Source organism: Anabrus simplex, chromosome 4 (assembly GCF_040414725.1).
Source record: "Anabrus simplex isolate iqAnaSimp1 chromosome 4, ASM4041472v1, whole genome shotgun sequence".
Lineage (NCBI taxonomy): Eukaryota > Metazoa > Arthropoda > Insecta > Orthoptera > Tettigoniidae > Anabrus > Anabrus simplex.
Window position 1 is genome coordinate 348487473 of NC_090268.1, and position 23592 is coordinate 348511064.

At 37.9% G+C, this 23592-nt stretch overlaps 1 protein-coding gene across 2 annotated transcripts in view; it reads left to right on the forward strand.

The window, feature by feature from the left end:
* Positions 1–19907, forward strand: part of Atg14 (autophagy related protein 14) — a 53212-nt gene extending 33305 nt beyond the window's left edge. For both annotated transcript variants that reach the window (XM_067146542.2, XM_067146543.2), the window contains exon 2: positions 17173–19907. In XM_067146542.2, the coding sequence (XP_067002643.1) occupies positions 17197–18771 (1575 nt within the window). In that variant the 5' untranslated portion in view covers positions 17173–17196 and the 3' untranslated portion in view covers positions 18772–19907. The remainder of the gene's footprint in view (positions 1–17172) is intronic.
* Positions 19908–23592: the final 3685 nt, after the last annotated feature.

A 23592-nucleotide genomic window follows, 5' to 3' on the forward strand; every position in this document is an offset into this window, starting at 1 on the left:
TAGGTACTCCTGGTGGAACTGGAAAGACATTTCTTATTTTTTTTTTTTTGCTAGGGGCTTTACGTCGCACCGACACAGATAGGTCTTATGGCGACTATGGGAGAGGAAAGGCCTAGGAGTTGGAAGGAAGCGGCCGTGGCCTTAATTAAGGTACAGCCCCAGAATTTGCCTGGTGTGAAAATGGGAAACCACGGAAAACCATCTTCAGGGCTGCCGATAGTGGGATTCGAACCTACTATCTCCCGGATGCAAGCTCACAGCCGCGCGCCTCTACAAGCACGGCCAACTCGCCCGGTACATTTCTTATTAACTTACTCTTGAATGGTAATGTTGCTTTAGGTACCACCTGTACTGGAAGGCACTAAAACAGTGCACAATGCTTTTAAATTACCTCTTGATATCATTATGTTCACATGGTCCTTCCAGTTCATCAATTATTATTCTTTTTGCTGTCATTTCGGCCATCTACTGACCACATTACTTCAGGTGCTCGGGGTTTAACGTTCGCCCGGTATTCCCGCATTTGAATCCTATGCTGTTCCTTCCACGCTTCAGTCTATGTTTTCGGCTTTTCGTGGAAACCATGATGATTTCACCATTGTCTTTGATTGGCCATAGGATTTTCCTTAAGATCTGCCTTTCTTTTATTTTTAATTTCTCGATCCGACCTTTCCTATTCGGAGTAAGGCATTCTGCAGCAAATAAAGCCTCCAGTTGTATTACTGTCCAGTAATATCATGGCATTAATGGATATAGATTTCTTCCTGTAAACATTTTTGGTTAGTTGATATGCCTTTTCCATTTTCCTGATCCATGATGTAAAGGTGGGACTCCAGATCTCCTTATTCCTACCTCTAGCACTCTCGGTGCCGACTTAATATTTGTTAGAAATTTTGTTTTCTCGAAGGAGATCAGGAGTCCCGCCTTTGCCACTTGTGTCTTCAGCTCATTGATTTGTTCTGCGTCTATGTCTAGCGAATCAGAAAAAATTGCAGGGTCATCTGCAAAGGCCAAGCAATCAACGTGACCGGGCGAGTTGGCCGTTCAGTTAGGAGCGCGCAGCTGTGAGCTTGCATCCGGGAGATAGTGGGTTTGAATCCCACTGTCGGCAGACCTGAAGATGGTTTTCCATGGTTTCCCATTTTCACACCAGGCAAATGCTGGGGCTGTACCTTAATTAAGGCCACGGCCGCTTCCTTCACATCCCTAGGCCTTTCCTATCCCATCGCCGCCATAAGATCTATCTGTGTCGGTGCGACGTAAAGCAAAATAGAAAAAATAAAATAAAAGCATTGAATGTTCAGATTAATATATCTATAGCCAAGCCTGACCCCTTTTTCAACACCTTTGCTGCTCATTCCCTTCCTCCATTCACAGATGACTTTCTCAAGTACTCAGTTAAAAAGTAAAGGTGAGAGACCATCTTCTTGCCTGACTCCCGTCCTGATTTCAAAGGCATCCGAAATCTCTCCCATGAATTTCACTTTGGAGGTAATGTTAGTAAGAGTCTGTTAGATAATTGCTCTTGTTTTATTATCTAGGCCAAATTCTTTCAGTATTTCAATAAGAGTGGCTCAGTCAATTGAGTCATAAGCCTTTCTGGAATCTACGAAGGTGACTACAAATTTCTTACTTCTCTGTTTCAGGTAGTAGATGATAAATTTAAGATTCATGATTTGTTCGGCACGTGAGCGTCCCTTCCTGAAACCTCCTTGGTGTTCACCTAGCTGCGAGTCTAACTATTCCTCTGCTCTAGTTTGAAGTGCCTTTGAAAGAATCTTGTAGGTTATTAAGAGCTTTTTTTTTTATGAAGAAGGTGGATCGGTGCAGAGGACCAGCCAAATGAAAGTTCTTCAGTTACCCAAGTGTTGCGAATTACCTCCAGTTATCGCCGTTACTTTATCGATTGCCTTGTTTCCAGCATTTTTTCCATGTTTCGGCAATTATTGAATCTTCCCCTACCGGGCGAGTTGGCCATGCGCGTAGAGGCGCGCGGCTGTGAGCTTGCATCCGGGAGATAGTAGGTTCGAATCCCACTATCGGCAGCCCTGAAGATGGTTTTCCGTGGTTTCCCATTTTCACACCAGGCAAATGCTGGGGCTGTACCTTAATTAAGGCCACGGCCGCTTCCTTCCAACTCCTAGGCCTTTCCTATCCCATTGTCGCCATAAGACCTATCTGTGTCGGTGCGACGTAAAAGCCCCTAGCGAAAAAAAAAAAAAAATCTTCCCTTGGTATTGTGTTGTTCTTTAGCAAATGTATGATCTAATTTCTTTGGTGGGACGTGATGAATCAGAATGGGCAGGCGCATTGTTTCCGAACGTGAAACTGTATTCTGGAGCTTCACAGTTGAGGAGTAATTCAAAATAATTCACGAGGATGTAACAGTTGTCCTGGTTATTGTGGGCAACTTTACCATCTGGTCCCTTAAAATGACTGGGGGGACTATTTGCTGAGATTCCGTTTGAAGGTCTTATAGAAATCTTGAATATTGTTCTTAAAATCATCCTCAATCTGTATTAGCTGGTTCTTATCGAAAGCACACTTAACCTCGCGGATAGTTTTGGCAGCATGCTTACTTGCGTCTAAGAATTTTGATAGATCGTTCTGATTCTTCTGTGAGTTCCATTTCTGCCAGGCAAGCTTCCTTTGCCTTAAAGCGACATCACATTCACAAATCACCATGGATGTTTCTTTGGTTTTGTTAGTGTGACTGTATTGTTAGCTGTCTTGACTAGCGCTTCTTGTAGTTGCTCCCACTTATCTGGATCTTGAGACTCGAGCTTCTGCTGCATGAACTCTTTACTGGATCTGAGCTTTTTTGTATTTTTCACTTTATCTTCTTAGTGGTCCTTGGAAGAAATTTTACCTTAATCTTTGAGAGATAATGGCCTGAGTTAAGATTCGCACTTCTAAGAACTTTGACATTCTGGATCTCCTGTTGTGCTTTCTTTGTGATGGCAACAGGATCTATTTGGAACTCACCAAGGATGGAGTTTAGGGATGTACAAGTTCTCTGTTTTCTAGGCAATTGTTTGAAAGCAGGTGATTTCAGGATTAGGTTAAATGCCTTGCAAAGTTCTGTGAGTCTCTCTCCATTTCTATTTTTTTTCTTTGGTGAGCAGGATACTTTCCCACGATGTTCTGGAATGTTCTCTCATTACTGATTTGCATATTAAAATCACCAAGCAGAATGACTGTATGCTTTTTTTGGTATTTTACAGATAATGATATCCAGTTCCTCCCAGAATTCATCTGTTCTGTTTGGATCCGTCCTATTTGCCTTATTGACTGGAGCATGCACATAAACAATAGTGTAGATTTTGTTCATACAGTAAAACCTCGATTAAGCGTTTTGCGGATTATCCGTCACCAAAAAAGAATTCTCAATTTTTTTAAATAGCGATGTACAGTTGCTCCAAAACTGAATGAATGTACTCTTGATGTCAATATTAATAATGATGTTATTGGTTTTACGTTCCACTAACCACTTTGACGGTTTTCGGAGATACCGAGGTGCCGAAGTTTAGTCTCGCAGGAGATCTTTTACTTGCCAGTAAATCTACCGACACGAGGCTGATGTATTTGAGTGCCTTCAAATACCACCGGACTGAGCTAAGATCGAACCTGCCAGGTTGGGGTCACAAGGCCATCGCCTCAACCGTCTGAGCCAATCAGCCTGGCTCCTGACATCAGTGTATCTTGATACAGTATTCTGTTTTGGAGCGACTGTACATTGACTCTCTAATTCCTGAGTTCACGATCATAAAGTACAGTAACTACTCGACGTACATGCACATAGACTGGCAATTGGCATTGGAGACATGACTTCATATATTTTTTTTTACAACGTAATTTTATGTTGTATAAAATTATTTAACTTTTAACTGTTACGCAAGAAGAGGGATGCTATTCAAATTCAACAGTCATAAAGTTTATTATCCATTCCATTGTTGACGAATAATGTACTGTAATGTGCCCTCTCCTAGCCCACGGAGCGTAGAGTACGGTATGCTAATCATTTCTACTTCAGAATGATACCTACCACACATTTTGGTAGCGTGTAACATCTCCGAGTACCATACGTAGATCTTTCATATCGTTCTCTGTCAAGGTTAAATATTTTCACCACAGGCTACTGCATTGTAAATATTTCACAATGCACAGGAATCGGAAACCAGCCTAGCGGTCCGTCATAGTCAACCTTCGCTATTAGTAGACAGGTAGGCTACATTCTGTACTGTAGTGTAAAGTAAGGAAATGTGAGAAGAGTGACTGATAAAGTTGAACCTTCATTTTCCGTTCTAACAGCCGAGAAATGTTGAGATCGAAATCTTCAGTAAAAAGAAAACATATAGTTTCAACCATACTAAATAACTTTATTTTGTATGGTTGAAACTATATAAACGAACGGTTAAAGAAAGGTGAACTAGTCTCAAATTTAACATCAGAGTTCGTTGTGGGTGTGACAACAGTGTGGGATCTAATGAAGAATAAAGACCAAGTGTTACAGTTTGCGGTGAGTTCTGACAGTTCGCAAGGAATGTATTACAGAACTATTTAAAATAGTCTTATTTGAATCTGGCTTGTCAATACACTTATTAATGAAAGAAAACTTGTTTAACCATACATGTTTCGGGAAGTCAACCATTCTTTGAACTGACCACTGATGTTTCGGGAAATCAACAATTCCCTTCATCAGTGGTCAGTTCAAAGAATGGTTGACTTCCCGAAACATGTATGGTTAAATAACTGACCACTGATGAAGGGAATGGTTGACTTCCCGAAACATGTATGCTTAAATAATAGTTTTCTTTCCTTAGTAAGTGTATTGACAAGGCGGATTCAAATAAGACTATTTTAAATAGTTCTGTAATACATTCAGAATTGTCAATACGGATCAAACAACCATATTAACCTATCATGGTTAAGTTTATCAACATTTCGCAAGGACTCGCCAAAAGAAAAACAATGAAAGCATCATCTTTAAAAGAACTGGATGCTGCGTTATTCGTGTGGTTTCAGCAAAAGAGAGGTGAAGGTGTACCTATTAGAGGTCTGAGGATAACAAGGCAGGCACAGATTTTTCACGAAAAGAAGGGGCTCTCTGGGTTCTCACCAGCGCCCAGTGGTTGGCTACTGAGATTTGAGGACAGACATGGCATTCGAGAATTATACATCGAAGGAGAAAAACTAAGTGGTGACAGCAGTGCAGCAGAAAACTTTAGATACGAGTTTAAGCGCATAATTGAGAGATACAATTTTGTTCCAAGTCAAGTGTACAATGCTGATGAAACTGGACTTTATTGGAAGTGCTTACCCAGTAAAACAGTAGCAGCTGCTGAAGAGAAATTAGCTCCTGGTCACAAATCTAGTAAAGAGCACGTTACCATCTTGGGCTGTTCGAATGCTAGTGGCGACCATAAATTTAAATTATCTGTTGTTGGTAAAGCAAAATATCCGCGTTCTTTCAAAGGAACAGTGATGAAATATTTCCCAGTAGATAATTGTCATAACAAATCTGCATGAATGACGCGATATTTTCAGGACTTGGTTCCATAATAAGTTCGATCCGCGGGCTCGAGATTTCTTGGCGTCCAAAGGCTTGCCATTAAAGGCTGTCCTTTTTCTTGATAATGCACCCTCTCACCCTGTTGTTACAGAGTTGAAATCAGAGGATGGAAACATTTTTGTTTATAATGTAACTTCATTAATTCAGCCGATGGACCAAGGTGTCATCGCAACCTTTGAGGTGCATTATAAGCGGGAATTGCTAGGCCCCTTACTTTCTGAAGAAACGTCAGTGGTTGAGTTCTGGAAAAAATCTTAAAGAAGCACTTTATCTGGCCCAGAAATCATGGGATCTAGTAACCGCTCAGAACATCACTCGATCGTGGAGAAAATTGTATGTTGATGTCGAAAAGCTCACCGACGATTTTTATGGGTTCACTGATGAAGATGAAAATGAGGGATTGATGATCAAAGATATCCTGAAGACTATTGAAAATAACATTCGTTTTGGAGAAGTGGATGAAAGTAACATTGAGGAGTGGCTTCATACTGACGATGTATTGCCTGGACATCACATTTTAACTGATGACGAAATAGTAAATACAAGCACGAATGCGAACTTGGCAGTCAGCTGCGAAGTGACGAGTGAAAGTGAGGGGGATGGGGAAGAAGAGTGCGTCAGAAACCATTGCATACCGCTTCAGACCGCACTGGAGTCGGCTGAAGCGTTAATGGAATTCTTGGAGCAAGAGGGCGATACAGATTTTTCAGACATTTTGTACTTAGAAAGCTCAAAATGGACATAAAGAAGAAAATAAGTTGTAGGAGAGTGCAAAAAAAAAAAAGTAATGGATTTTTTCTCCCTCTCTCTATCCAGTCGTTTCACTCATGACTGAGTATCATGACCCAAGGACTTTGTTGTTTCTTTTATAAGCTGGTACCATTCTGTACGTACTTGCATTTTCCGGACAGTAACTCTCCATGGTAAGTCCATGATCTCTCTTACTTGATCAACCCATCTTTTTGCGACCCGTTCTTGTGCCAGAAACTTTTCCTTGGACAATTAATTTTTCCAAGTTGTCATCCTCTCTTCTCAGTGACCAAAGAATTGCAGGATTCTCTGGTACACAACTTGACATAGACTTTCTTGTATTCCAATTTCCCGGATGACAGAATCATTTGTTCGCCTGGCTGTCCACAGTATTCGCAACATCCTTCTCCATCACCACATTTCAAAATGATTCGGTTCCTGTCTTGAGCTTTTATGGTGCAAGTTTCACATCCATACAGGAAGATCGAGAACACAGGTGAATGGACTAATTTTTTTCTTCATATTCATAGATATTGCTCTATCTTGCCAGATCTTTAATTTTGCCATAGCTGTACGTCCTAGAATGTTGCGACATTTGATTTCTTTTTCGCAGCTACTTGTATCCTCGAGTATTGAACCAAGATAAGGAAACTGACAGACTCTTTGGAGATTGTTCAGGTGCTGAGGCAGCTCAATCTCTGCACCGTTGTTGACAATCATTAGTTTTGTCTTGCTCCAATTAATTTCCATGCCAAGATTGTGACTACTGTTGTACACGATCCATTATCTCAACAAGCTCCTGTACACTGCTGGCTGAAAGTGTGGTGTCATCTGCAAAACGGAGGTTATTAATTCCCTTCCCACCTATCGAAAATCCTCCTTCCCAACTGTCAAGGGCATGCCTCTTGCATACCTACCAACTTTACCGATTTAGGCGGGAGAATCCTGATTTTTGACAGTTCCACCCCCTCCCGATTATTCTATCATTTCTCCCGATTTTAGCTTATATTTGATGAACTTCAAACATTAGTTTTCAAATCTCGCCATTTCAGTTTTTTTTAATGCCAGTGGCTGGAAGTCCTTCGCTCATTGGCCACTTTCAAAAGAAATATCGATGTTTATTAATGCGAAAAAAGTACACGAATGTGCGATGATTATTGAAACCTGTATATCGATTGTCAGTGTCTCGTTCTCGCGTTCTATGTTCGTGTTCGTTCACATCAGTCTATGTATAGACAAGAAAAGTGTTCCACCGATCAATACTTATTTATTGTGAATGAATTATTACACTAGTACCGGTTTCGGCCTATCATCAGCTAGTACGCATGCCCGGTGTGGTACAAATCTTGCCATACCAAAGCAGTTGATGTAGCACTCAACGAAACCTGCCGCATTATTACTGGATGTTTGAGACCTACACCTTTGGAAAAAATGTATTGCCTTGCAGGGATAGCACCTCCCGATATTCGCCATGAAGTGGCAGCCAAGAAAGAAAAGAGAAAGGTGTTGACATCGGAAGCCCACCCTTTGTTTGGATATGAGCCACCACACCAGCGGCTTAAGTCTAGGAAAAGCTTCTTGAGAATAACCGAAACACTTGCAGGAACAGCGCAGCAAGCAAGAATTCAAGAATGGCGCATCGGGAGTCAACATACGAGGATCAGTCAATGGATGACCCCAAAAGAGTAACTCCCTCCTGGCCATGTCACAGATTGGGTGAATTGGAGAGCACTGAACAGACTGCGCTCTGGTGTTACGCGGTGCAGGGTAAACCAGAAGAAATGGGGTTTCGAAGTGGACAGTACCTTGTGTGTATGTGGAGAAGAGCAGACCACAGCCCATTTGCTGCAATGCAGTTCATGCCCATTCAGCTGCCAACAGAAGACCTGGTTAAAGCGAAGCCAAATGCACTTGATGTTGCAAGGTTTTGGGCTCACATAGTTTAATGTGGCTCTTTGCCATTGGAGTATTTATATTATGTTTTATGTTTTTCCTTATCTTTAATTTTAAATGTATGCTTCTGACACGATATAAATATAAATAAATACACAAAATTACAAAGATGTTACGTTAGATCATCTGGATGTCTAATGAAGAATGGAAGTAAAATATATTGCAGTATTGTTATGTTAAAATATTTGTGATTAAAGGTGGTGGTGATGGTTACAATAAACTAAAACCTATTTAGTGTACATGGATATGAGTTCATTAAACGCATTAAAACATATAGGCCACAGTATAAAACACTTGAAAAATTATAACACATTAAAACATAGTATAATGTATTTTAAAAACGTCTATTAAAATTTGAGTTCATGTTGTGTAGCACTCATTCTTCAATCTTCTTGTGGTTGTTGTGCTAATTTAGTTGTATTAGGTGATCGTCGAGAATGTTCTATGGCTGATATACTTTATATTGATGTGTTGTAAGAACTCTTGTCATTAAAATTTTTTGAAAATTGAGTACTGTGCAATTCAACTATTGATGTACTCCAGTAAGTTTTATATATACTGCGAGACAGGGTTTGGTTTTAGAGCAGTTGGTGGCGGCACCTCTCCTGTCTATGCACGTTATGTGGTTGTTATCTGTAAAGATAAGTTAATGCAAGTATAGTGTTCGTATGAAGGAATGCCTGGTGTATGTATGAAAATTAAAGAGTACTTACTATTGTTGTTGTGGAGGTTGTTTACCGGTATGTTTGGAGACTTGCTGTGTTCTGCTATGAGTACGTTTGGGGCTCATGTTAGCTGTGGGGAGGGATGTAGGTGGAGGGGAAGGAGGAGTGGCTATTGTGGAGGTAGGGGCGGGGTTACGCTTGTGATTCGTCGGTTTGTTAGGACGTGTGTTTACTATTTTGAGATAGTCATTCTTTATTGCAGGAATGGCTTTATCAAAAATGATGCTGGTTTTCTCTGTAATGTCGTTAATGTTATGATTGGGGTTAGCGTATTGGTCCGGAGAAATTTCTCCAGAAATACAATAACAAACATAGACGAACTGCTCAGACACGCAAAACCACTAAACAGGACTAATGAAATTTGGTTAAAAGAAGAAATAAAATTCCTATATCGCAAAAACCAACATCTCAATAATGAACTTTATTCAACACATCTCAAAGTATCCCATGAACTCCCACATAGCTATTGGAATTACTTTCAACAAATTTCTAAAGATAAAATAGAAGATTTAGCCATAAAGAAACAAAATACATTAAACAAAAAACTGGAAACACTGAAACAACAAAGCAAACCGAAACCATTAACCATAATCGAAAATAAAGATCCTTCTAATCTTAACAAGAATTCCCAACATAAATTCCACCCACCCATAAAAAATCTCACACTAACCGCATTTGACGATGTAGAGACGGCTATGTTGAACAAGGGACCCAAACACAACTGGGGTAATGCATCATCCTATGAGAATATTATAACTGCCGTCACCGAAACAGAACTCGCTTTACAGAAAATCCCATACGATATACGAGACGAAGTTAGACACGAAATCAGTAGAAAGATCCCGCAATACATCAATAACATTCACAATAATAACCTAAACATGAATACCACCAATAAATCGAACCTAAACAAACTCAAAAACAAAATAAAACAGAACAATCTACTAATAACAAAAGCCGACAAAGGCAACACTACGGTCATTATGGATAAGAATGAATACATAACAAAGACTAAAGAATGTTTCCAAGGCAACACTTTTTCAATAAAACGCCAAGATCCAACCAATAACATACAAAGGAATTTTAAAAATCTACTCAAGAACACACACTTTCTTCTCACCGAAACAGAATCTGCTAAACTTATAACTATGAACCCCCAATTACCATCCGCAAAAGCCTACCCTAAAATACACAAAGAAAATGTACCCATGAGACCGATTATAAACTATAGAGCCAGTCCAACCTATAAATTATCACAATTCATTCAAAATTTTTTGAAAAAGCATTATTCCTTTTTAGCAAACAAAACAATACAAAACTCAATAGATTTTTGCAACAGAACCAAAGAACTAAAGATCGAACAACATCATACTCTTGCTTCATTTGATATAACAAACATATACCCTAACATTCCTATCAAACAAACAATCAAAATAATACATGTAACCTAAAAAACCATAGCAACTTGAGCACCTTAGAAATAGAAAAATTCATTAATATACTCAAATTCGCCATAAACAATAACTACTTCAGATTTCATGATACCATATATCAGCAACAAGGCCTACCTATGGGATCTCCTGCTTCTGGAATATTAGCAAAAATATATATAGACCACCTAGAACACACATCAATCAATAAAATGGATAATATATATTTTTGGTGTAGATTTGTCGACGATATCTTCGTAATTATAGATAATAGATCCACTGATGCAGATACTATACTAGACAAACTTAACACTTTAGACCCCCAAATTAAATTCACTAAAGAAACCGAAAATAACCGTACCTTAAATTACTTGGACTCGACAATAACCAGACACAACAACCACTTATCTTACAAGATCTACAGGAAACCCACACACACATTAAATACCATAAAAAATGACTCATTCATCCTAACACACACAAAAGAGCAGCCTATTATAGCATGATATATAAAGCTTTTAATATCTCAATGACAATAGATCAAAATAATGAATTAAAATTAATCCACATTTCAATTTTAATAGCCAAACATAATGGATACAGCAAAGAAATGGTCAACAAAATCATTCACAAAATAAAATCCCAACCTAAAACTAAATTAATTAAAACAGCCAAACCCAAAAAAGATTGTCCTATTTACCTTCAACGTCAATATATATACTATAACTAATATTTTTAAGAAGCACAACCTGAAAATAGCATTCAAGACCACACACAACAGCACCAACACTATACACAACACCAAAACGGTTAATAATAATAATAATAATAATAATAATAATAATAATAATAATAATAATAATAATAATAATAATAATAAATACAACCAATCAGGTGTCTACCGTATCAAATGTAACAACTGTGACACAAGTTATATTGGACGTACCGGCAGAAACTTCACCATCCGCTACAATGAACACATAAATGCAGTAAAACACAACCATTTTTCATCAATAGGTCAACATGTAGAAGAATCTAAGCATAGTTTCACAGACATCAATAATGACATGACGATATTAAACATAAACTCTAAGGGCCCCCTGCTCAACATAACCGAAGATTTCTATATTTCTCAGGACTAATACGCTAACCCCAATCATAACATTAACGACATTACAGAGAAAACCAGCATCATTTTTGATAAAACCATTCCTGCAATAAAGAATGACTATCTCAAAATAGTAAACACACGTCCTAACAAACCGACGAATCACAAGCGTAACCCCGCCCCTACCTCCACAATAGCCACTCCTCCTTCCCCTCCACCTACATCCCTCCCCACAGCTAACATGAGCCCCAGACGTACTCGTAGCAGAACACAGCAAGTCTCCAAACATACCGGTAAACAACCTCCACAACAACAATAGTAAGTACTCTTTAATTTTCATACATACACCAGGCATTCCTTCATACGAACACTATACTTACATTAACTTATCTTTACAGATAACAACCACATAACGTGCATAGACAGGAGAGGTGCCGCCACCAACTGCTCTAAAACCAAACCCTGTCTCGCAGTATACATGGAGTACATCAATAGTTGAATTGCGCAGTACTCAATTTTCAAAAAATTTTAATGACAAGAGTTCTTACAACACATCAATATAAAGTATATCAGCCATAGAACATTCTCGACGATCACCTAATACAACTAAATTAGCACAACAACCACAAGAAGATTGAAGAATGAGTGCTACACAACATGAACTCAAATTTTAATAGACGTTTTTAAAATACATTATACTATGTTTTAATGTGTTATAATTTTTCAAGTGTTTTATACTGTGGCCTATATGTTTTAATGTGTTTAATGTACTCATATCCATGTACACTAAATAGGTTTTAGTTTATTGTTCACCGAGCTCGATAGCTGCACTCGCTTAAGTGCGGCCAGTATCCAGTATTCGGGAGATAGTAGGTTCGAACCCCACTGTCGGCAGCCCTGAAAATGGTTTTCCGTGGTTTCCCATTTTCACACCAGGCAAATGCTGGGGCTGTACCTTATTTAAGGCCACGGCCGCTTCCTTCCCACTCCTAGCACTTTTCTGTCCCATCGTCGCCATAAGACCTAACTGTGTCGGTGCGACGTAAAGCAAGTAGCAAAAATAAAAAAAAAAAAAAAAAAAAGTTTATTGTAACCATCACCACCACCTTTAATCACAAATATTTTAACATAATACTGCAATATATTTTACTTCCATTCTTCATTAGACATCCGGATGATCTAACGTAACATATTTGTAATTTTGTCTAATGACTATAAATGTTATGTACTAGCTGATGATAGGCCGAAACCGGTACTAGTGTAATAATTCATTCACAATAAATAAGTATTGATTGGTGGAACAGTTTTCTTGTCTATACATCGAATCCAATCAATACGGAAAACGAAGCTTATAAATAATAACACATCAGTCTAGTCGATTCTAGAGACTAGTTGCTAGATATGGATTCTTTTTTAGTAATTTAGTGACAGAATTTCAATGATAATGACTAGTGACATTTCTAGTGATTTTAGGAGCCATTTGGAGACAATTCTGACTAATTTTTCTCAATATAAATAAAATAAGAGTGTCTGTACATTGCTCAGAATTGAAAAAAGAATGATATTTCTGCACCGGTTGTAACCACAGTAACAAGGATAAATGCACATTTTAATTTTCCATAATGTCTGTCTGTTTGTATTAGCTTCACATAATCACGTGTGCCCCCCATACGAGAAAATGGATGAAAAGAATTTAATGAAAATCGGTATATAAAGTCGGGGAATAAGTCGCTACAATCTTGGTCATACATAATTATATTCACGCTGAGTGAAATGGTAGTTTAGGGGAAGGCCTAAAGTTTAATTCTCAAATATTTATGTTATTATTGGCCCTATCGATAAATACTATATAGTTAAAGTTACTAAATTTCCTATCATTTATGTCTTATACATTTTTACCCTACCGGCTATGATAACAGAGATACTGGTATTCATGAATTTGGATTTTTGTTGCTAAGTCCATATCAGTGCCGAAGTACAAGAAAATGGGTGAACAGAATTTAATGAAAAGTACTACATAACAAAAGTTATAGAGTACAATGTCTGGTTATTTATATCTTATTCAGTTTGACCGTACCGACTATAATAATATTAGTGGTGATGGTGATTAAATTGTGAAGATGATTATAAGAATGAGAAAAAGTCATGAAGGAATAATCGCTTAAATAATAACACGAGGGAGTCGTGGAAGAAAGGAGGTCTCACTTTACATTAGATGCTCTAATATCACAGAGTCGGAAGAAAACTAAATGTGAAGGCCTGCAATATAGAAAGCTTATAAAATTGATCAACAATAACATTACATTGACCATTGTTTGTTGAGATGTGCTTTGTGCATTCTGCTGCCATTTATCTCCGATAGATGGGATTACTGCTGCGTACCTAGTACAACAGCCTGCCTGAATATTGGCAGGAAGTAGCTGGGGAGTTAGATCTCTCTCTTCTTTAGCATGCTATTCCTCTGGTTCATAAATTTTCTGATACTGCTGGTATGTAACACACTGGATCATCATTATTTTCAGAAACTGAGGAGATCGTTCCCTATGGGAATCAACATCTATATCACCGTAGTACTTTTCTTTAATGAGAAAATGTGCTGTTTTCCATTTTATCGAATATTTCATATGACAGCATTACTTTTAATTGTGACATTCGTACTGACGTCATTGTAATGACCTATGTTGACTTCAGTTGGGAAAACTATAAGAACAGTCTTTCTGAGATTTCCATAGCAAAGCATGGGTACAACAGCTAGTTATTTGATACAAATAGCATTGAGCTTCACAGAATCACGCGGGTGCTTGATGCAATATATTAATCTATGCATTTGCTAAGATGGCATATAAGTGCATGACCAATTCACACATGTGGAACATGTTCGTACTGTTTTCGGAAGGCTTATCAGAGACCGATCATCTCACTCGCATACTTTCTGTGAGGTAATAGAGATATGTAATTTTTAGCCTTGTGGCCTTGTATAGCAGCAGTCGGGCTTTGAGACAATAAGCTGTATTGTGCAAGACATGTAGAATAAGCAGTTTTGACCAGTTATATCTCCTGATTTTTCCTGATTTTCATATCAGAATCTCTTGATTTTTGATTTTGTAAAGTTGGCAGGTATGTTCATGATATATTTACCATAGATGTTAAATAATTGAGGTGATAAGATACAGCTTAAATGACACCCAGATAAATTAATTAATTATTTATGGTGTGCTGGTAATTTAGGTGAATATTTAGTATGTATTGATGTAGTTTTGACTACATTTTGGTTTTAAAGATGGTTTAATGCACTGCATTTTAAGGTTATATGGTATGTATTTTATGTACTTTGAAGTCCATTAAAAGTAGTAGTATGGATTATCTGTTTTTAAAATTTTTTTATTGGTAAACGTTCACCCCTACATGGGCATTAGAACGGATAATCGAGGTTTTACTGTACTTCGAAAGGTGAGGGTTGAGACTCAGCTGTTAGGAGAGGAAAAATATATGACGGAATCGAGGAACCTTTTGTTGACACTGAATCCAGTACCAAGGTGAGGAATATTTCTTAACTAGGGCTAATAGCTTAACACTCATATGTGATGTGGAATGCCATAACGGGGTATATATACGATTTTTCACGATTTCACGCTAAGCTTTTAACATTCAAAGACCGAACATTACTGCCTACTGGCCATGGGTACGTATTGCGGGGCGCAAGTATACTTGCACGACCGTAGGTCGGTAATGTCTTTGAGGTTGAGCCAGAGGTACTCCTGAAGCCTGTGGTAATGTGATGGGGAGGGCTCACGGAAAATAAACGGTGGTTGGTACGCGTGGATGCTGACGGGGTGGAAGGAGTACCTTTGGTTGTAGGGCTGTTTTGTCTTATGTTATGTGTAAAAAAAAACAAGGCATCACTGGTATATGTCTTTAAATGACTGTACAGTTGAAGGTGTGCCGTAAAACTACCTCAGTCCACAATCAATTTCCATTTATACAGGTGAAAGTTGTATGTTGCCTGAGGGCAACAGTATGCAGTAAAGGGTTAAAAGTAGTAGTATGGATTATCTGTTTTTAAAAATTTTTTATTGGTAAACGTTCACCCCTACATGGGCATTAGAACGGATAATCGAGGTTTTACTGTACTTCGAAAGGTGAGGGTTGAGACTCAGCTGTTAGGAGAGGAAAAATATATGACGGAATCGAGGAACCTTTTGTTGACACTGAATCCAGTACCAAGGTGAGGAATATTTCTCGCTACGCACTTGCCTGGTTTACCCTTTAAGATCCTGTAACCCTGAGATTCAAAGGCATGTTCATCTTTAAATCTTGTTTCATGAATTGCTGCAATTAGGATTTGATATTGTGAAAGGATGTCAGTAAAATGTTTCAGTTTGCCAGGTTTTAGCAGCGAGTTCACATTGAAGGTTGCAAAGAAGTTCCGTTGCTTGTATTTGATCTTGTATTTAGGAGTCTCCGATATGGACCATTTATATTGGTATTATATCAATTTACTCATTTGGTACAAATATTTCACGTTCCCTATGGGAATCAACTCTGAGCATGTCGGTGCAAGCTCCCCAGAATCCAAAAGCCTGCATGCATCACTCAAAATGACGGTGGATTGGATACCACCTGGGGTAGTAGCTTCTGATGAACTTTCCGCCATGCTTTTGACAGTTGAAAAACTGTTGATTGGAGCCGGCGATGTTTCACACCGACCAAGTTACTACCAAGTTTGTGAGCCTTGGAGAGAGCTTAATGTTCAGCTCAGGCTGGCATTTCTTCTATGATGATGATGATGATGATGATGATGATGTTTATTATTGTTGTTGTTGTTGTTGTCATCATTAATCTTCATAATCAGTGAGGGCAAGTACACTTGAAACCGAAAATCTGTTCTAAATGGAAAGCACAAGGACAAGAAAAGGAATAAATAATACAAAATATTTTCCTTTTTTTTTTGGATAAATTTTCTTTTGACTTGAATCATTTTAGTAGATATTTGCTATCTGTTGGCCATTTTAAAAGATGATATTCAGAAAGGAAGGGAAAATTTCTTCCTTCATGATGTTCACAAAATGACAGATTAATATTCTAGTTTTATGATAATGAATATTTTTGTCAAGACCATACCTTTAAATGATTATAAGAAATAATAAAAGTTTCCCAAGAAACTTGTGGGTGAGTATGTTTGACATCCCTTTGATTCTAACGAAAATCTAGTACACCAGACTGGCAAATACCAAGGATTATCTTACATACCTTAAGACATCAACAGTGTGAGAATATGTTCGTTGGTTGGCGTATTCACTACTAAATTGTTGGTTCAGTAGATTTTAGTTGAAAAATTGTTGCCTCAGTCTAAAATTTTTCAGTTTTATGAGACATCATTCTCTAGATGCAAACATGAAAAAAATAAAAATAAATTTTCAATTAATAAAATAAATCTTTCATGAAATAAGATTAAATAAATTGAGTATATTTTTTTGTGAATTTTTTGTTGAATTAAAGACTTGTTCGAGAAATACAACAAGTGTTTGCAGTGACTGCCTTTAAGTGTACTTTTAGTCCTTAATGTTGTATGTAGTCTTGCTGTTTTCCTTAAATCTTTGTTATTCTATATTAAATCAAATTCATTATTTTCAGAAACTGAGGAGATCGTCATGTGCAATGGCAACAAGTGGATCAGATTACAGTTGTGAAGCACCAGCCGATTTTCATTTGTCTTCTTCCACGGAGAATAGTGGTAGTAGATTTACTTCATCTGTTGAAAAGTGTTATCTTTGTATTAAACCAGGAAAGACATTCTACTGCAAGCAGTGTATACAAAATGGAGACTTTGTTCATTCTACTGGACATTACTCAGAAAGGTTTGCTGAAAAGCAGTTACATCTTCTTCACTGGAGGAAGAAAAGACTCTTAGTTGAAGATCAGTGTAGAGCTATAATATTGAAATGTTTGGAAGCTAATCGGTTGCGATGTGAAATTGATGCTTGTCGTGAAAGAATTAGGTTCCTGCGTTTGTTAATGGAGGATACTAAACAGAAAATTACAGAAAGTGAATATAAGACTGCCACGGTTTCTGAAATAAACCAGCATCGTAGTGAGAGATTGCCTCGTTATGAAGAACGAGTTTGTAAATTGGAGCGCTATGTCATCCAGATGGCAGCTGATACTGAGAAACAGCGTCGGCTTGTTCATCAAATGCAACATGAGCTGAAGAAAGTAATCAGAGCAAGTATTCAACAACTTGTCCAGTACATTTTTCCTATTGCACAAGTACAACCACCACCTAAAGATGCTGTTTCATCTTGTACTTCTCCCATTCAACAAATAAAAATTGCTTCTACCGCTTGGGACAGTAACATACAGAGACATTTACTCGTGGTTCCTGTGATGAATGAAGATGGGAAAGAGATATCTCATGCTGGTCAAGTATCGAGTGCAGATGATAATGTAGCTGAAGACACTGTGTGTGCCTTGGCTGATGCAACTCGGACAGCTTATATTCGTGGTCGTTGGGTTTTTACTGACAGCTCTGGCGAGCTTCAGCATTGCATAGTATCTCCTTCACTTCCAAGCTCAGGTGACTATTCTGCTTATTCCACCTGGGTGTCTGCCAATAAGGATGGAGTACCTGGTGGTAATACTGAAGATGTTGGTCACAATCCTGCATATAATATAAGTGCTGCTCTCACATACACTACTCAGCTTGTTAATGTGTTAGCATTCTATTTAGATGTGCGACTTCCTACAAGGCTCTGCTATAGTGATTTTTGTGGACATGAGATGACTGATCAACAATTTGCTAGAAGGGTAGCTAGACTGAATTCAAATGTTCTACATTTATGTTTCTCACAGAATGTTAATCCTGAATTGCTACATCCAACTCGGACCCTGCAAAATATTCTGCATTTGCTAAACACACGAGTTAGTGATCTTGGAAGGCAAGGTCCCTTAGAAGTAGATCCTGTTCTTGCTAAATCCTTAGAAGATCAGCTGGCCAAAGATTTGGAGTACAATGAAGACTCAGGATCTGAAGATGAAAGTGACAATGTACCATGGGAGTGGGAGGCAGTGCCACATATCCCATGTCCTGAAATCAATGTGGGTCCTATTAGCAGTACCGTGTCGCAACAGTCTCTTACCAGCACTCACCAAGCAACAAGTGTGGCTGGTGGTTTAGTGACTAGTGCAGTAGCTAGTTTGGCCTCAATATGGCGAGGATGGACTGGCAATCGGTAGAGTAAGATGACTGTGGCAAGTCCTCCTGGGTAATGCTCTTTTTCTTTGTTGACAGGCAGTGCTGCCCAACTTTACTCCTTATGATCTTAGAGAGTCCATGTTACATGCATTAAACCTCGTACACGCAGTCATCTTGAGAATTAGTGGCTTTTGATATTGCTTGAATTTTTATTCTACAGAATTGCGGTAGGCATCATGCCTTATTTTACTCCTTCTTCCCAACTTCTAACACATTACAAATTTATTTTCTTATATCCGAACATAGGTCAATCCAGTGATCTTTAATTTCAGTTGCTATTTGATGGATTTTGAATACAGAGGCCTAATGTCTGATCTGTTCAGTGATCCAAGGAAAGCGACCATCTTGAGATTTTGGATAATTGTAGACCTAAGGCTAAGAACAAAAAACTACTTTAAGAGATATTGATGGAAAACATTACCAAATGCTCCAGTTCAATAATTATGCCCTTTTTGTGTGACAACTGAGATAATGGTTCCCGAATGAATCAAGGTTACTTTTTCTCTGATTTAAAAAAAAAAATAAATATATTTTTCAGATTTCATAACCTTAATATAGCCATCATCCACCTCAGCATAAAACTGCTTTTTTACATGTTACAAGAAACTTATAGCCTTACCATAAACCGAGAAAGTCTTTTTCCTGATACGTTTCTGCTTATGCAGGTCGTTCAATAAACCGAGAAAATGCTTAGTATAATGATGCCTGCTAATTGTACATAATTCACATGTTCAGGAGTATCCAGTGTCCTTAAGCTTACTAATCATTGACACTATTTACAACTTAAAATTAACTGAAAAACCCTTCACTGTGCTGCACCAGGGTGGTTGGTTCAAACTGAATTGCTTGAAGACAATGCGAAACTAAATTTTAAAACAATATTAACCAAGCTCACTAGCTGCAGTCGATGAAGTGCAGCCAGTATCCAGTATTCGGAAGATGTTCGAACCCTACTGTCGGCAGCCCTGAATATGGTTTCCCATGGTTTCCCATTTTCACACCAGGCAAATGCTGGGGCTGTACCTTAATTAAGGCCACGGCCGCTTCCTTCCCAGTCCTAGCCCTTTCCTGTCCCATTGTCGCCATAAGACCTATCTGTGTTGGTGCGACGTAAAGCCAAAAAAAAAAAACAAGAAATGTTCACTTCACTGAACAAGTGTTGAGCTCATATGGTATTCCACAAAGAGCATAACCACAACATAACCCTAATCTCTACTGAATTATCTTGGAATGCTTATTTGAAAACACTACATACCGGTATTATATCATTGTAGGGAAACAAGAATATGCCAGTAACCTTCTTGTACAAGTTACAAGAGAATTTATATTTGAAGATGCACCTATGGCCGGTTTCTGGAATGACAGTTACGTGGTGATACGTTTAAAATGAGTTGCCGAAACATCAGTTATCAGCTTCTTCACAGTTATCTGCGTGTCTATTAACTGCAGCTAGTGCTGTAGTTACCTCTATGTTAGAACTGATTCCAACAAATACCTATATGAGGCGCCACTCCATACCGTTTTGTACAAGGTCTTATTTTAGTTTCATAAACATTAGTAAGTGATAATGAACTGGTTATAATATATTTACAGTCATTTATTGTAGTATTAACGTGCTTGGGTGTGCTGGAGTCGACAGTATTTCAGTCAGTACATTTACTTCCACGTTATCACTGGCTTTAGTCACTGATTCCACTTATATGGTGTCATCTGTCCCAGCTGTTTAGTTTACAATCTCCTCGGAACATGGCGCCTCTACTGTAGACATACCGGTATCTTCCAATACGGGAAATGAATTGTCAAATAAAATAGAACTCGAATCAAACGGATTTTCATCAGGCTCAAATTGATCTTTCAGTGTGGCTGTAATGTTAAGATCTCTTTCGTCAGGCTTTGAACCATGTGTCCCACCAACAATTAGTGAACACAATCTGAAATTATGGAGTATTTACCATTAATATTTACATTTGCATTAAATAATAAATACCTTAAGTGCCAGTATGCATTTAATATAAGCCTGCTGAATAATAAATATGGTGTTGTCATTGCTTTTTTAAAATGTTATTATATCCTTTAACCGGTGATGTGAGGTCTCATAGACTCCCAATAAACATAAAACATCTGGACTTATTTAATTAAAACTCTTGCAGGGAGCTGTAGTTGATGTTATCTTCTAATCTGTGTCAACATACTTCACACCCTGATCAGGGTTAGCTCGCTACGTTTGATTGAAATTCTCATGTGGGCTTCACGTCAGCAGTTACAAGAGTATTTTTGTCAATGTATGTTGCGTGGTCAGTGTAAATCATCTCAAATTACTAGTTCGTTGCAGTTATTAAGAACTACAAATTCTCAGTTCGAGGAGTACATTAGGGAACTACTAATGAAAAATTTAGTAGTATGGCTATTTTCTTCTGGCTATTGGCAATAGCAGTTTGTAATGCTTTTGTGTTGTTCAAGTTTTGTTATAAAAGCCTGAGGAGAAAAAAAATGGAATTCTTGAAGGGTTTGATCTGAACAGGTGAAATTACATGTCAAAGAAGAATGATAAATGAGTGAGTTCCCAAAGAGATATGAGCAGGAATAAGCAACATTTTGCACATAAGACTTGGCGCCGAGATATGGAAGAAAAACTGACGAGACGGTAATCATATCATACATGTTCAGTATCCTTGAAGAGAATAGCAGCATATGCGTGTTTTAAGTAGGAGTTTTTGGTTTGTTTGCAGTCTACTAAAAAAGTCTGCAATAGTTGCAGCGAGAAGAAATGGATATTGCACCATCAGTGCAGAATTTCACTGTTGGAATGATAGGTTCCAAAGTGTGCTGCACATTTTCATTTATGTTAATATTTTCGTTTATGCTTGTGTTCTGGATCAGTGAAAAGTGATCTGTGTGGTAATTGCGGTATAATTTTACTGACGACAACGATCAAGGTGAAATTGAACATGATCTGCGTTCTATGAATAAGAAAGAAGGGGACACATATCAATTTTTGCATTATTAGATCATACCTGTTCATATTATGAGAGATTATTACATTCTGAATCAGATTTATTGAGATGACTGTGTGCATATTTGCCAACTATTTTATATTGTAGAAAACTTCTGTTAGTAAAAGTAACTAGATATTGCCAAAATAACCCTAAAAACATTAGCGTAGAGACATCTATTGGAGGTCAAGAGCTACTAAACATGACGATAACTGTACTGTTTATTACCAAGGCTTATAAATCGGGATTTAAGTTTCCAGAAACTCATTAAAGTTAACAGCGCAGTTAAAATTACAAGTGCATTTAGGTAACTCACAGGTAAGTGTAGTGTACCAGAAACCGGCCACTAATATCATAACAGTTGCCTGGTGACACTAATCCACATGAAAAAACTTGGGGTACTGTAATCTTGCATATTCAGTTGTTTGCCTTGGAATAACTCTTATTCAAACCTTAGAAAGACATTCTGGGATAACTCTCTTGAATAATTATGGTGCCTACAGGAAAAACATCCACTGTAACTTGAACAATCTTATGATAGTGCCTCGTGGAAGACCCCTCTTTCATACTTGACCTCACATGGTCATAACAAACACTGGCTATGGCCTGTTATCTACCTCTCAGGGCAAATTACTTCATTGCAGACCTCCTACCATTTGAATGAATGAATGAATGAATGAATGCTCTTCTCATCGTAGACTTCTCACTATCACAACTTACTCAACATCAATCATTGGCTATCATTGGCTGTAGCATTATTTCATCAAAGACACTCTATCATGAACATCATATAACAATATTCCTGTTCTGGGCATTTACTGTTAGAAAAACCTCTCAAGGCTGTTCTACCAAAGCATTACACTACTGAGCACACAAATATGGGATTCAACATCTCCAGCATTCCATAACAAGACTGAATATCAAGCACCTAACTTAAAACATAACCTTCCTCGCATTCATGTTCATTGGATATGTTACATTGAAGATTTCTAAGCCTAATTGGACATGATCTAGCATTAGAAATAAGACTAAGTAATAGCCTCCACAATACACATTTCAAATAGCCAAGGTTCCCTCATTGAGTCCACAATATTACTCAATAATTATGTATTTGTCCTATCATTTTAACAAATATGTTCAGGTGAAAGTTGATCACACGCATAAACTCAAAATTAAGTAGCAAAGATATTACCATATTTACAAGAATAATCCCCGCATACTTTTTTAAAAACTTTGACACACGAAATTGGGGTGCGAGTTTTATTTGCGTCAAGGTTGGCAACAATCTCCTGGTTCACACAGTTTTTGATGTTGGGTGTACAGTTACGCTTTGTGTAACTGCAGATGGAAGAAAACTACCCCATATGTCATATTTAAATGGAAAACAATTCAGACTTTTAATTAAAAACTGCCTTTACATTTTTTAAAGATTAATTTAAATTCGAATGTTCTCAGTGTCACGATAGAAAGAGTCTTCCGGAAAGTGCAGAGGTAGCTTTCTGCACTTTCACTTGCTTTGGTGTGTCTACAGTGTGTTTCATAGTTGCGAAATTTGAGAGAAATCGTCATTCATTAGTATTCAGCGTTTTAAGTAGCACCGCAATATCATATAGCAGGCAGTGTTCAGAGAAACAGAATCAGCGAACACTGACGATGCTGATAGTTGGCGAAAAAGCGTGGCTCATAATTATAATCAATTCGTACACACCAAACAATATTGTCAGTGCCGATGAAACTGTATCTTTCTTTTTTAATGCTGAGATCAAACGGACTTATGGTTTTAAAGGAGATGGGGTTACTGTACTGGGT